The sequence below is a fragment of the Euphorbia lathyris genome, chromosome 6, assembly GCF_963576675.1.
Source record: "Euphorbia lathyris chromosome 6, ddEupLath1.1, whole genome shotgun sequence".
NCBI lineage: Eukaryota > Viridiplantae > Streptophyta > Magnoliopsida > Malpighiales > Euphorbiaceae > Euphorbia > Euphorbia lathyris.
The window spans coordinates 75,642,123-75,657,671 of NC_088915.1; the positions used below are offsets into that span (position 1 = coordinate 75,642,123).

Consider the following 15,549-nt stretch of genomic DNA (forward strand, 5'->3'; position numbering starts at 1 on the left):
CTAAAATCTCTCCAATTCTCTGCATATCTATATATATAATATAAAACAGTAACGACGGAGCTGAGGTGTCACTTCCTCCTTTTTTACTGATAAAGAATATAATATATTAACTTTATTTATATTATTATATTTATTTATAAAAAGATTATTTTATCCGTACTATATCTAAGAGTTCTACAGAATTTAAATTAATCCCTAAAATCTCTCTAATTCTCTGCATATCTATATCTAAACGTTCTACATAATTTAAATTAATCCCTAAAATCTCTCTAATTCTCTGCATATCAATATCTAAAAGTTATACATAATTTAAATTAGTCCCTAAAATCTCTCTAATTCTCTGCATATCTATATATAATATAAAACAGTAACGATGGAGCTGAGGTGTCACTTCCTCCTTTTTTACTGATAAAAAATATAATATAAAATATAATATATTAACTTTAGTTATATTATTATATTTATTTATAAAAAGATTATTTTATCCGTACTATATCTAAGAGTTCTACATAATTTAAATTAATCCCTAAAATCTATCTAATTCTCTGCATATCTATATTTAAAAGTTCTACATAATTTAAATTAGTCCCTAAAATCTCTCTAATTCTCTGCATATCTATATATTATATAATATAAAACAGTAACGATGGAGCTGACGTGCCACTTCCTCCTTTATCAATATATTAACTTTAGTTATATTATTATATTTATTTATAAAAAGATTATTTTATCCGTACTATATCTAAGAGTTCTACATAATTTAAATTAATCCCTAAAATCTATCTAATTCTCTGCATATCTATATTTAAAAGTTCTACATAATTTAAATTAGTCCCTAAAATCTCTCTAATTCTCTGCATATCTATATATTATATAATATAAAACAGTAACGATGGAGCTGACGTGCCACTTCCTCCTTTTTTACTGATAAAAAATATAATATAAAATATAATATATTAACTTTAGTTATATTATTATATTTATTTGTAAAAAGATTATTTTATTTGTACTATATCTAAGAGATCTACATAATTTAACTTAATCCCTAAAATCTCTCTATTTCTCTGCATATCTATATCTAAAAGTTATACATAATTTAAATTAATCCCTAAAATCTCTCTAATTCCCTGCATATCTATATCTAAAAGTTCTACATAATTAAAATTACTCCCTAAAATCTCTCTAATTCTCTGCATATCTATATATAATATAAAACAGTAACGATGGAGCTGAGGTGTCACTTCATCCTTTTTTACTGATAATATAATATAAAATATAATATATTAACTTTAGTTATATTATTATATTTATTTATAAAAAGATTATTTTATCCGTACTATATCTAAGAGTTCTACATAATTTAAATTAATCCATAAAATCTATCTAATTCTCTGCATATCTATATTTAAAAGTTCTACATAATTTAAATTAGTCCTTAAAATCTCTCTAATTCTCTGCATATCTATATATAATATAAAACAGTAACGATGGAGCTGACGTGTCCCTTCCTCCTTTTTTACTGATAAAAAATATAATATAAAATATAATATATTAACTTTAGTTATATTATTATATTTATTTGTAAAAAGATTATTTTATCTGTACTATATCTAAGAGATCTACATAATTTAAATTAATCCCTAAAATCTCTCTAATTCTCTGCATATCTATATCTAAAAGTTATACATAATTTAAATTAATCCCTAAAATATCTCTAATTCTCTGCATATCTATATCTAAAAGTTCTAGATAATTTAAATTAGTCCCTAAAATCTCTCCAATTCTCTGCATATCTATATATAATATAAAACAGTAACGACGGAGCTGAGGTGTCACTTCCTCCTTTTTTACTGATAAAAAATATAATATATTAATTTTATTTATATTATTATATTTATTTATAAAAAAATTATTTTAGCCGTACTATATCTAAGAGTTCTACAGAATTTAAATTAATCCCTAAAATCTATCTATTTCTCTGCATATCTATATCTAAACGTTCTACATAATTTAAATTAATCCCTAAAATCTCTCTAATTCTCTGCATATCAATATCTAAAAGTTCTACATAATTTAAATTAGTCCCTAAAATCTCTCTAATTCTCTGCATATCTATATATAATATAAAACAGTAACGATGGAGCTGAGGTGTCACTTCCTCCTTTTTTACTGATAAAAAATATAATATAAAATATAATATATTAACTTTAGTTATATTATTATATTTATTTATAAAAAGATTATTTTATCCGTACTATATCTAAGAGTTCTACATAATTTAAATTAATCCCTAAAATCTATCTAATTCTCTGCATATCTATATTTAAAAGTTCTACATAATTTAAATTAGTCCCTAAAATCTCTCTAATTCTCTGCATATCTATATATTATATAATATAAAACAGTAACGATGGAGCTGACGTGCCACTTCCTCCTTTTTTACTGATAAAAAATATAATATAAAATATAATATATTAACTTTAGTTATATTATTATATTTATTTGTAAAAAGATTATTTTATTTGTACTATATCTAAGAGATCTACATAATTTAACTTAATCCCTAAAATCTCTCTATTTCTCTGCATATCTATATCTAAAAGTTATACATAATTTAAATTAATCCCTAAAATCTCTCTAATTCCCTGCATATCTATATCTAAAAGTTCTACATAATTAAAATTACTCCCTAAAATCTCTCTAATTCTCTGCATATCTATATATAATATAAAACAGTAACGATGGAGCTGAGGTGTCACTTCATCCTTTTTTACTGATAATATAATATAAAATATAATATATTAACTTTAGTTATATTATTATATTTATTTATAAAAAGATTATTTTATCCGTACTATATCTAAGAGTTCTACATAATTTAAATTAATCCATAAAATCTATCTAATTCTCTGCATATCTATATTTAAAAGTTCTACATAATTTAAATTAGTCCTTAAAATCTCTCTAATTCTCTGCATATCTATATATAATATAAAACAGTAACGATGGAGCTGACGTGTCCCTTCCTCCTTTTTTACTGATAAAAAATATAATATAAAATATAATATATTAACTTTAGTTATATTATTATATTTATTTGTAAAAAGATTATTTTATCTGTACTATATCTAAGAGATCTACATAATTTAAATTAATCCCTAAAATCTCTCTAATTCTCTGCATATCTATATCTAAAAGTTATACATAATTTAAATTAATCCCTAAAATATCTCTAATTCTCTGCATATCTATATCTAAAAGTTCTAGATAATTTAAATTAGTCCCTAAAATCTCTCCAATTCTCTGCATATCTATATATAATATAAAACAGTAACGACGGAGCTGAGGTGTCACTTCCTCCTTTTTTACTGATAAAAAATATAATATATTAATTTTATTTATATTATTATATTTATTTATAAAAAAATTATTTTAGCCGTACTATATCTAAGAGTTCTACAGAATTTAAATTAATCCCTAAAATCTATCTATTTCTCTGCATATCTATATCTAAACGTTCTACATAATTTAAATTAATCCCTAAAATCTCTCTAATTCTCTGCATATCAATATCTAAAAGTTCTACATAATTTAAATTAGTCCCTAAAATCTCTCTAATTCTCTGCATATCTATATATAATATAAAACAGTAACGATGGAGCTGAGGTGTCACTTCCTCCTTTTTTACTGATAAAAAATATAATATAAAATATAATATATTAACTTTAGTTATATTATTATATTTATTTATAAAAAGATTATTTTATCCGTACTATATCTAAGAGTTTTACATAATTTAAATTAATCCCTAAAATCTATCTAATTCTCTGCATATCTATATTTAAAAGTTCTACATAATTTAAATTAGTACCTAAAATCTCTCTAATTCTCTGCATATCTATATATTATATAAAACAGTAACGATGGAGCTGACGTGTCCCTTCCTCATTTTTTACTGATAAAAAATATAATATAAAATATAATATATTAACTTTAGTTATATTATTATATTTATTTGTAAAAAGATTATTTTATCTGTACTATATCTAAGACATCTACATAATTTAAATTAATCCCTAAAATCTCTCTAATTCTCTGCATATCTATATCTAAAAGTTATACATAATTTAAATTAATCCCTAAAATATCTCTAATTCTCTGCATATCTATATCTAAAAGTTCTACATAATTTAAATTAGTCCTTAAAATATCTCCAATTCTCTGCATATCTATCTATATATAATATAAAACAGTAACGACGGAGCTGAGGTGTCACTTCCTCCTTTTTTACTGATAAAAAATATAATATATTAACTTTAGTTATATTATTATATTTATTTATAAAAAGATTATTTTATCCGTACTATATCTAAGTGTTCTACAGAATTTAAATTAATCCCTAAAATCTCTCTAATTCTCTGCATATCTATATCTAAGAGTTCTACAGAATTTAAATTAATCCCTAAAATCTATCTAATTCTCTGCATATCTATATATAATATAAAACAGTAACGATGGAGCTGAGGTGTCACTTCCTCCTTTTTTACTGATAAAAAATATAATATAAAATATAATATATTAACTTTAGTTATATTATTATATTTATTTATAAAAAGATTATTTTATCTGTACTATATCTAAGAGTTCTACAGAATTTAAATTAATCCCTAAAATCTCTCTAATTCTCTGCATATCTATATCTAAAAGTTCTACATAATTTAAATTAATCCCTAAAATCTCTCTAATTCTCTGTATATCTATATCTAAAAGTTCTGCATAATTTAAATTAATCCCTAAAATCCCTTTAATTCTCTGCATATCTATATTCTATATATATATAATATAAAACAGTAACGATGGAGCTGAGGTGTCACTTGCTCCTTTTTTACTAATAAAAAATATAATATATTAACTTTAGTTATATTATTATATTTATTTATAAAAAGATTATTTTATCCGTACTATATCTAAGAGTTCTATAGAATTTAAATTAATCTCTAAAATCTCTCTAATTCTCTGCATATCTATATCTAAAAGTTATACATAATTTAAATTAGTCCCTAAAATCTCTCTATTTCTTCGCATATCTATATATAATATAAAACAGTAACGATGGAGCTGAGGTGTCACTTCCTCATTTTTTATATCATTAATTGTAATTATTAATTATATTTTTGTTAATATTTATATATTAAGATGAATCCGTGCATCGCACGGGTCAAAAACTAGTTCTATGAGAAAACTAGACATAAGTCTAAAAACAAGATTTAAATTATAAGCCATTTGTTTTCAAAATCAAAATCATGTTTTATTTTGAAAATAAAGGGTAAAACCATTTACTATAAAGAAAAATAGATAGGCCCCACTAAGGTTAATTTGTGTAATAGTTTTAGCCAACTTTATTTTAAAACCACATATACATATTAAAATATAGTTTATTAACATATAACCTTTTTTTTATCAAAAAAAATATATAACTTTTTCTATGATCAAAGGGATGTAGTGGAATGGTAAGGGCTGTTCCACCCTTAATTAAAAAGTGGCGTTCGAGGCTATTTCTAAATATGAAATTTAGTTTATTTTTACCCTTTAAAGTCATTTATTGCTCCGAATATCTATCATGATATCTATTCTGATAGCTTTCCGATATATCATCATCCTAATTCATTGTGTATTGTGTGATGAGGATGTTGAGCATGAGTGGTATAATTACTGGTTGTCAGTATGCGACGGCTTGCTGGGAGGCGGCTAACTTACCAATGCCTAACGCCGAGTGAGAATGGATCGAAGATTGGCTCCTTGAGGTTCTGGTGTGGCTGGGGAAGGAGACAGCAAACCGCGTGGGAATTGTATTATGGGTCATGTGGCAGCAGAGGAATCAACTATTGTAGATAGGTTTGCAGTAGGAGCTAGCCGAGGCGGTGTCAGGTGCGAGCCAATTTTTGGCAGATCGACAGGAGTTACGACTGGTGCGGGTGGACAATGGTAGTGTTGCTAAGATTCGTAGACTGGCTAGCAGATGGGTTTAACCAAACGAAGGGGAGGTGAAGTGCAAGTTGGATTGATTATTAACCGGTTAATAACTGGTTAAATTAACCAATCCATATGAAATAATCTATTGGTTTGGTTATAATCAATCCAATAGAACAAATAAATTACTAAACTAGCTATTTTTAGGTTGGATTGGATTGGTTATTTTTTGAACACCCCTAAGTGCGACATTGATGCTGCGTTTTCGTAACCACTAAACAATTCAGGGTGGAAGCTGTTTTACGCGGACATGAGGGTGAGTTTCTGGCGGGCTATAGTTCAGTGTTGAGTGGTATCATCTCGTCTAAACTCGCAGAAGGATTAGCATTTGCGTGACTGTATACGCTGCCTATATACCAACGTTACATTTGAATGTGATGCTAAGGTGGTAGTTGATGCGTTTCATTTCAGGAGTAGAGATTTGACGGAGTTTGAGTGCGTCATGACAGATATACATTCTGGATTTCAATCACGTACGAATTGCTCTGTGACGTTTATTCCACGGTTAGCGAATGAGGCGGCTCATGTCATAATCCGTTACTCCCATTCCAATACTAACTCTTGTAGTACAATAATGATTCCTGAATATTTACATTTTGTTCTTTGTAAGGATATTGCTAAAGGTGTTTAATACACGAGATTTTGATGGCAAAAAGGAAAAAAAAAAAATTTAAATTCTAATTATAGTGTATTTATATAAATTTAAATGAGGCTTTCAAAAAAAAAAAAACTTTAAAATGAGAAATTAAATTTAGTTAAAATGTATCCGACGAATTAAATGAAGTAATTGAAGGAATTAAAAATAAAAAAATAGATAGGTCCCGCCGTTTCTTCTCCATCTCCTCGCGATAAACCAAAATTGTAGTAAGCTGACCAGTCCTCTCTCTCTCTCCATGGACTTTTCAACCATTTCTTTCTCTTTCTAAACTTTCTCTCTTCTTTTTCCCGTGTTTACTTGCCTAAATTTTACCTTCGAAAATTGCTTCCTCCCCAAACTCTTCTGTATATCTTAATTTCTCCTCTCTGTTTGTAGTCCTTGAATTTCTTCCCAGGTTGTTTTGAGGTTTCTTCTATGGCTGGCCGCTACGATCCCAATCCTTTCGATGAAGATGAAGTTAACCCCTTTTCTGTGAGTTGTTGAGATTCCTTCTGATGTTTCTATTTTGGGGTTTTATTTTCTTCGATGAACAGTTTTAAGTTGAGATTGAACTATGATTGTTGGGTTTTTGATGTGATGCCAAAACCCTTACCAATTCTTACAATTTTAGGGTTTAAGGGAGTTTTGGTGGTTGATGTGGCCTTCTGATTTGAAATTTTATGATTTGATTTTTCTCCGATGGTCATTTCAGTTGTAAATTGTTTTTTAATTTGAGTTTGCGAAGCTAATTCTTCCATTTAGTTGACCGCAATTTGGGGCAGTCTTGCTGCAGAAGTGTAATTGGAATAGGAAGATTTAGACGATTGTTTTATGTTCTAACTTGTTTGTTGATGAACATTGAGCTTAGTAGATTGAGATTTGTTTGGGAGATTTAGACGATTTTTATGAACTATATATTTCCTTTGTAGATTTATCAATGGAAAAGTAATTAAAAAATTAAATATTCAGGCAAGATTTGCTGTCCTTGGTCTTTTCAGTGGAAAATATTCTATAATTTTCAGTGATAAGTCATTTTTCTTGTGACCCAGAAATAGATAATTTTACACAGTATTGTTATGCGGTTATGCAATTATTCAACTGCACAACATAGCATCTGCAGTTTATACATCGCACTCATGTTTGGGATCCACATTTTTCTGATATGGTAATGGCATCATTTGTTGAGTTACAATGGTTGTGACCTTTAGTTATGCAAATTAGGTTAGGCGAGAGAAGACACTGCCTCTCTTGTATTTTTGGGCTTTGATTCATGTCTAATATGTTCTAGATTCGCTTAGGCTCTGGCTCTTGGAGCTTGTCTCAAGGTTACATATTTTTCTGGGGACTCCTGATATTTCTTAAAGGGCTAAGGTGCAAAAATGCCCCTAATGTTGGCAGCCAAGAGCAAAAATACCCCTAACATAAAAAATGGTACAGTTAAGGGCCTAACGTCGATAACTTAGTCCAATTTTAGACAATGCTAAACAGATCACTTAACTCGGTTAAGAGTTCTGTTATCTCCCTCCATGGTCTGTCATATCAAGAAATATTACGTGATTACAAAAATTCAAAATCTCATCTGAATCCCTCAATACGTTAGTCTACTTTCATCCCCTTCATATGTAAAAACACAAAATCCCCAAATCAAAATGTCGAAAATCCTAACCTTCATCCGTTGTCATAAGTTTTTATCACTTTGCTTGTACTCTGTTATTACATAATATGTTCTAGCTCTTCTAATGTGTATCTCTATCTAGTTAGTTTTTGATCTTATTATATATTGTATTTACACTTCACCGATATAATACATTAAGGTCTAAGGATGAAGATTGAAATATAAGTGAGGTACAGGATTATGGGAAATTGCCAACAATATCTTCGATTTCTTTAATTTATGAAAAGGAAGACTAGTGGACCATGATATATACATGAATATGGGGGTTTTCAACATTTTGATTTGGGTTTTAGGGTTCCGACATTTTGCTTTGGGGTTTTGGGTTCTTACAAATGAAGGGATTGAACAGGTGAAGGGGAAGAGGGATTCAGATGGGATTTTGGATTTTTGTAATCATGTGATATGGCAGACCAGTTGATTTGGTCAGTCATCATTAGATCTAGGCTAGAATCCAACCTTAGGATGATTTTAATATCCACCCTAAGGTGGGATTCTAATAAGCCTAGATTTAACGGTCTACGAGATGAACACCATTGTATGGAAGACACATAAAAAGAGAGAAAAATTCGGAATTATTAACTGAATTAAGGGGTCTGATAGTATTGTTTAAAATTGGACTAACTTATCAACATGGGGCCCTTAATTGTACCATTTTGACTCCAGGGGTGTTTTTGCTCTTGGCTGTCAATGTTAGGGGCATTTTTGCACCTTATCCCTTTCTTAAATGTCAAACAATGTACACATGCTTGGCTATTTGATTTTCTTTCTGATTCACGTAATTTCGTTTAATATATTATAATGTTGGAAAGTTGCGCAAATAATGTTTATTTATTCTATTTTTATGTAGGATCCAGCTGTAAGGGGAAAACAATCAAGTCAGCAGAAGTTCACTGGAGGTGCATTTTACACATCAGTAAGCCTCCCTATTTTTCTTAGCTTTTTTGTTTTTGGCAAAAAATAGCATGATTTATATACTTCCTGAAATCCAAAACTTTAGTCTAGCTTTTAGGAATTAAACCCTTTGTATAGAGCACTTATATACTTTTAATTGTGCCAGTAAGTACTGGGGTTCTGGATTTCTTTTAACAGCTCTTCAGCATGTGAACTAACTCATATCATTTAACTCTTATATCTTATGCGTAATTTGGCTAATTTCCAGAGTGCTCCTGTTTCAAACTCAAGACTCTCTCCACTTCCTCCTGAACCTGTTGATTTCGGTTATGACCGTGGTGCAACTGTTGACATTCCAATTGATTCATCTACTGTAAGATAAAGTCCTTTGGCTGGTGAAATTCATGGTTATGTACTTGTTGCATGTGTTATTTATTTAATTGTTGTCATGCTCTTATGTTATTGCATTTTCATTTAGGATTTGAAGAAGAAAGAGAAGGAACTTCAAGCTAAGGAGGCTGAACTGAAAAGGCGGGAGCAGGTATGGAAAATTGAATAAATTAAGAACTTGCTATATGGATTTTTACGTATCTGTTGCAAGTACTCGACTGAATTTTTGATGCATTCTCAATCTACATCTATAACTACAAACATGAGTTTTATATAGGCTAAGCTCATCTTGTAATCAAGAGTGCTGCTAATTCCATTTGAAGAACAACCTTTAATTATGATCCTTTTTTAGTTTTGTTCCCAAGTGAGGTTTCTGATACCACTTAAGATGTCTACTTCTCCTAAATGTCGTATGCTTTCTTGATACAAGTAAATCAGAAGCTTTTGTAAGGGATGTGTTTTCACTAAAATAAATCAGTCGGATATCTGATTCCATTTCATTTCTTCTGTAGTTTTTTGATTCGGAATGCGTGGTTTCAAGTTTATCTTTAACTAACTTTTTTTGCTGATTCTAATATCATTTTTAATGCAAAATGATATTCCATTAGTGTGTGCAATTGGTCATTGTAAATGAAATGCATTTGCTAGAGTAATATCAGCCATTCACATGATATGCCTTGTGTGCAAAACTTTTCATGAACAGTCAATTTTCCAGATTTGTTTTGGTGATGTATAACATGTGTTGTTATTTGTGTGTGGGAGCAAATTTTGCATCTTGTGATCCATGAATCTGCCTTTCTGGTGCTATGCAGGATGTGAGACGGCGTGAAGATGCAGCTGCACGAGGTAAGATGTTCTTAATACTGTAATTGTTATTGCTTCCTTGAAAAAACAGATGCGAACAAAAGAAATAGGTCTTCTGTCTTTTGTGGATATTGTTGTTTATCCCTTGTTTTTTTAACTTTCGTATTTGATATTATGCAATCTTTATTTGGCACAAGTATTGAGACGTTTACTGGATTGTGTATAATATTGTAGAGTTGTTTTTCTTCAAGATTGGCAATTGCCCCAATTTTGAACTGCAAAATAATTTACGCTTTTTATTCTCTTCTCTTTTGCAGCTGGAATTGTTCTGGAAGAGAAGAATTGGCCACCATTCTTTCCAATAATCCATCACGATATTGCAACCGAAATACCAATTCATCTGCAAAGAATCCAATATGTTGCATTTACAACATTTTTAGGTATGCATTCAAATGCAAGAATTCTATTGTGCATATATTGAGAAAGGAAAGAGAAACCAGTATCAAGGATCAAGTACCATATATATAGTTCTTATACTTTGTTAAAGTTGTTAAATAGGAGATCACTGATTTAATCATTGTCAAGCTCTTCCATTCTTTAATCTGGTAAAATTACTGCTATTTAATGTTTTTCGACGTGTTTTGACCTTGTCCATTTATGCTTATCCTAGTTAGTGTGGTGTCTAATGTTTGATGCATTATATATATTGATTTTATCTGCAAATACGGAGCTTTCCTTTTTCCATTCATTCAAGTAACCCAATATGTATATCAAAGCATACTTTGGAACATGAGTCATCTAAGAAAATTCAAGTTTATCGTCAGTTAGTATAAAAGTTTTATCAGCCCTCGTTGTGTGCTTTAATTTGGTTGGTCAGATGTTTCCTGGGAAGCTTTAGGCTTTTCTGATATTTTAGTTTCTCATCTTGTGTAACCTATATCATTATTTTTGTAAATCTGATGGGTGGAGTGCGTCTCTTGCTTATTCATCACCTACGGCTAACTGGGGGTAGATGCCAGAAAAGGGAAATTCTTTTCTTTGTTTTCCCCTTCTATTGAGTTTCATATGCTCCAGGCATTTGGCTCCATTTTCTCTTTTCAGTTGGATCCTGCAGTGGCATATATTCTTGTATTGTAGCAATTACTGGTTGTTTCTAGGAAGTTTCTTGCTTTTTCACGTCAGGGAAATCAGTATCATCATATTTAAAGGCAGATTGCTGGTTAGCATATGGCAGTGATGGTGACAGGATCTAGAGATCATCTAACAATATAACTGAATTTGGGCAGCCCATTGGCAGAAGGATTCATGTCCTAAACGGGAGAAGATGGTTCTAGCTGAATATTGTATTGCTTAAGGATTGGCGAGCTCAATAGAAAGGATCCATGTCCTAAAAGGGAAAAGACGGTTCTAGTTTGTCAAAGAACCTTTTAAACTAAAAGCTTAAAATGATAGGTAAGCTTCCAAGAATAGTTTTGATCATCTCTAACACACCCTTGCATGTGAATGCTCTTGGATTTGAAGGATTTACAAGCACAGGCTCACCTTACCTTGTGCTGAAATTTAATTAATAAATGAGATTGCTAAGATTCGAATTCTACACCTGTTGATCTAGGAGATTTTGATACTATGTCAAAGAATTTTTAACCGAAAAGGAAAGGATCATTTAATGTAGAAGTTGAAGCCGATAGGCAAGGTTCCAAGGATAGTTTTTATTATTTTTAACACAGTTGAATATTGTATTCCTTATATTTTCAAGCGCACAAGGAGGCTACCCAGTTGTGGTTAGGTACTTGCAGCCATGGGAAGGAAAATGTGGAGGCATTGAGGTGTTGCATGGATGGCTGTTTTGGATGTTGAATATGCAATAGCTTTTTGAAACTTCTATTGCTCTATATTTTAATTCACAACTGGTTGAAATGCAGCCTGGTTTATATACATATACTTACGTACATACATACATATTGGATCTTCTGGTCTATACAATCTCATCATTATTCGAACAGTTTTCATTTCTATTCAAGTTTTTTTAAAGATAAAAGCTTTCTTTCTCTATTTATGTTGTATTGAACCTGTGATTCATGTGATTATCTATTTGGTGCGCTTGTGTTTTTACTAGTTTGATGTAAACCTTGGAGGATTGAGCAACACAAGTAATGAGTGGTGATTTGTAACTTGTGCAGGATTGGTTCTGTGTCTTCTCTGGAATATAATAGCCGTTACAACAGCATGGATTAAAGGCGAAGGTGAAATTTAGAAATTTATGGTGCACTTTTGATGAGCTCAAAAAAACAAAAAAGTTAAAGTTTGATGTCTTAGAATGCTGTGTAATTTGATCTTGTTGTGGGTGTTGTAGGGGTGAAAATCTGGTTTCTTGCCGTTATTTACTTCATATCCGGAGTTCCTGGAGCCTATGTTTTGTGGTATCGCCCCCTTTATCGTGCATTTAGGTACTGGTTTTCCTGTCTATCTCTTTTCCTCTCTTCTCGTGGATATCTAACTGTTTCCTCATGATAAAGCCACAAAGACATTGTTGTGAACTTAAGAGATTATGCCAGCCTGTGCTAAAACCAGAAAAGGGCACGCAACAAATAGAAGAAATATCATAGTGTATTCTTAAACTTTCTCAAGAAAAGAGAGATTAGGGACTAGAAAACAATCACAAACTGCAATGGATTGAGATGAAACCCGATCCCCTCTGCCCAAAGAACAGAGCCGAACTCAAAGAGCCAAACAACAAAATAGTTCACATGCTCTTCCTTCTGCCGCCCTCCTAAATGTACTCTTCATATTTTGACCTGCTCTACCCTCCATATCGTTACTCCTATAGGAATATTAGGAGCAACTAGCTATAACCCCTTTTAACTATAACATTCTCTACCAGATTTTTTTTTGAAGCATCTTACATTTTTTCATTATTCAATTTTTTTTTTTGGGTAAGATTATAATGGTTTGTTGTTTCATTGAGTGTATGAATCTAATAGAGAGTATAAATTTTATTTAATGCAATAGATATACATATTGGTTGCATTGCTTTTGCTCTTGAAATTAAGCTCATTAAACACATTATACACTTCTACAGGACTGACAGCGCTATAAAGTTCGGATGGTTTTTCCTGTTTTATCTGGTAAGCTCTTTGTCTTTTGCTCGTAAGCTCTCCTGTTACAATCAACGAATATGTAATTTTATGTTTCTGTTATTCTTTCCTCAGCTTCACCTTGGATTCTGCATCATAGCAGCAGTTGCTCCTCCTATATTTTTCAAGGGAAAATCTTTGACGTACGCTTCTCGACATATTTCAGATATCTTTATTTCCAGAAGTGTTTTAGAAATTCAATTTATCTTGTGCTACAAAGCCCATTTTTTGTAACACAAGAAGCTTTCTGAAAATTGTTATCAATTTGCTGATGGTTTACTGTCTTGTTTCATGGTAACCAGTGGCATCCTGGCAGCGATAGACGTTTTAGGTGACCATGCTTTAGTCGGGGTAAGCATCTCCTCACTTGATATGTTCCCTGCTGATTATTGATACTTATTTATCCTTATTCTTGGATAACAAAGCATGCTGGAGGAAACAAGTAATGTACATCATTGTCGTTTCCTATTTGCTTTTCCTTGCTCATACATTTACTCAGTTTCGGGATCATCATGCTTAGGGCTGTCAATTTCTAACACGGTTTACAGAGACAACCAATTTAAAGCGACTTGTTTGACACAATTATCATTTTTGTTGCATTTATATCATATATATTCATGTGTAATACAAAGATCGTATAACCTGACAACCCATTTTGACTCCCCTACATATTGTAGTTGAAATGAATGTTAGCGTAATGTTAATTGCGCTCTCTTTGCATACAGATCTTCTACTTCATTGGAGCCGGATTATTCTGCCTTGAGGTGTTGATCAGCATCTGGGTTTTTCAGGTCCATTTCCGCCTTCATATTTCAAGTGAAATGTGTAATGACACCATGTATATGCAACTGCTTAAAGCCATTGCCTGTCGTTTAACGTCATTACTTTGTTGTGCAGCAAGTATACATGTATTTCCGCGGTAGTGGTAAAGCTGCAGAGATGAAGCGAGACGCTGCAAGAGGAGCAATGCGGGCTGCAATATGAGGTGATTCTCGTAAACGCGTGTGAGAGGGATGTGGAGAAGCGCAATATTCTATTCTAAACTTGTTTGCTGAGTTTAGGTTTTGTATATGCCCTTAGCCACATAAAAGTTCGGATAGAGCTTGAGCTGAGTCGTGCCATTGTTGGACGAATTTCATTACTTTTTTCTTTTATTGTTTGTATGAATTAGTGGTTCCTACTTCCTTCTTGTAAATCCTTTAGTTTGTACTTAATATACTCATAACCAAACAATAGGTTAAGCATCATTTGCCTCTTTTCTTTTCTTTGATGTTATATACATTTATCTGCCAATACTGAACTTCAGATGACGTTTTTCTCATTGATTTCATTGGTTAAAGGGTTAGTGTCTTTTTGATTCAGCTGATTGTTGTTGATGATAGATGGTAGTTGATTTTGCTTTCAAAATAGTTATCGACAACTATTTTTCAATCTTAACGGAACATTCATGTATCTATTGTTTGGTGTAAAATAACAAAAAGAAGAAGATTTAAGACTTGTTTGGTCCTGTTGTTGTTTGGGCTTAAAGGGCTATTTGATCCTGATCTATTTAAAATTGTCCTTTAATCTATTAATTATTTTGTCACATTTGGTTCGTGATCTATTACAATGGGTGAAATTTTATACAATTTTGATGGAGACTCATCTTTGACATAATCATTATCTTCTAACATATGACTGATGATATTTTAACACTTGAACTTAAAGGTTTACCACATATATAGAAATAATTAATTAGACCAGTGATTTTAGGGGGACAAAAGTTTCTTTACGCCTTGTTTGCTAATTTTTTTTTATAATGAGGATAAGTATATTATTAAGCACCAAAAACACAACCAGAGTCTGGTATTCCTTCTGCGATGTTTAAAGAGTAAAATAAACTTAAAAGCAGAGTTCAGATGATGAATATGTACCTTATGTTTTTTTAGAAATACCTATTTATAGATAATTGAAATATACATACTATTGAGTAGTTTTACACGTGTAGA

At 30.8% G+C, this 15,549-nt stretch overlaps 1 protein-coding gene across 1 annotated transcript; it reads left to right on the forward strand.

Moving 5' to 3' along the window:
- The first annotated feature begins 6,875 nt into the window (after positions 1–6,875).
- LOC136232490 (secretory carrier-associated membrane protein) lies at positions 6,876–14,882 on the forward strand. Its single transcript, XM_066021679.1, has 13 exons — positions 6,876–7,159; positions 9,190–9,255; positions 9,502–9,606; positions 9,712–9,774; positions 10,436–10,469; positions 10,745–10,867; positions 12,608–12,670; positions 12,781–12,874; positions 13,507–13,552; positions 13,637–13,704; positions 13,864–13,912; positions 14,287–14,352; positions 14,459–14,882. Exons 1-13 carry the CDS (start codon positions 7,103–7,105, stop codon positions 14,543–14,545), a joined length of 921 nt encoding a protein of 306 aa, XP_065877751.1. The 5' UTR covers positions 6,876–7,102; the 3' UTR covers positions 14,546–14,882.
- The last annotated feature ends 667 nt before the right edge of the window (positions 14,883–15,549 follow it).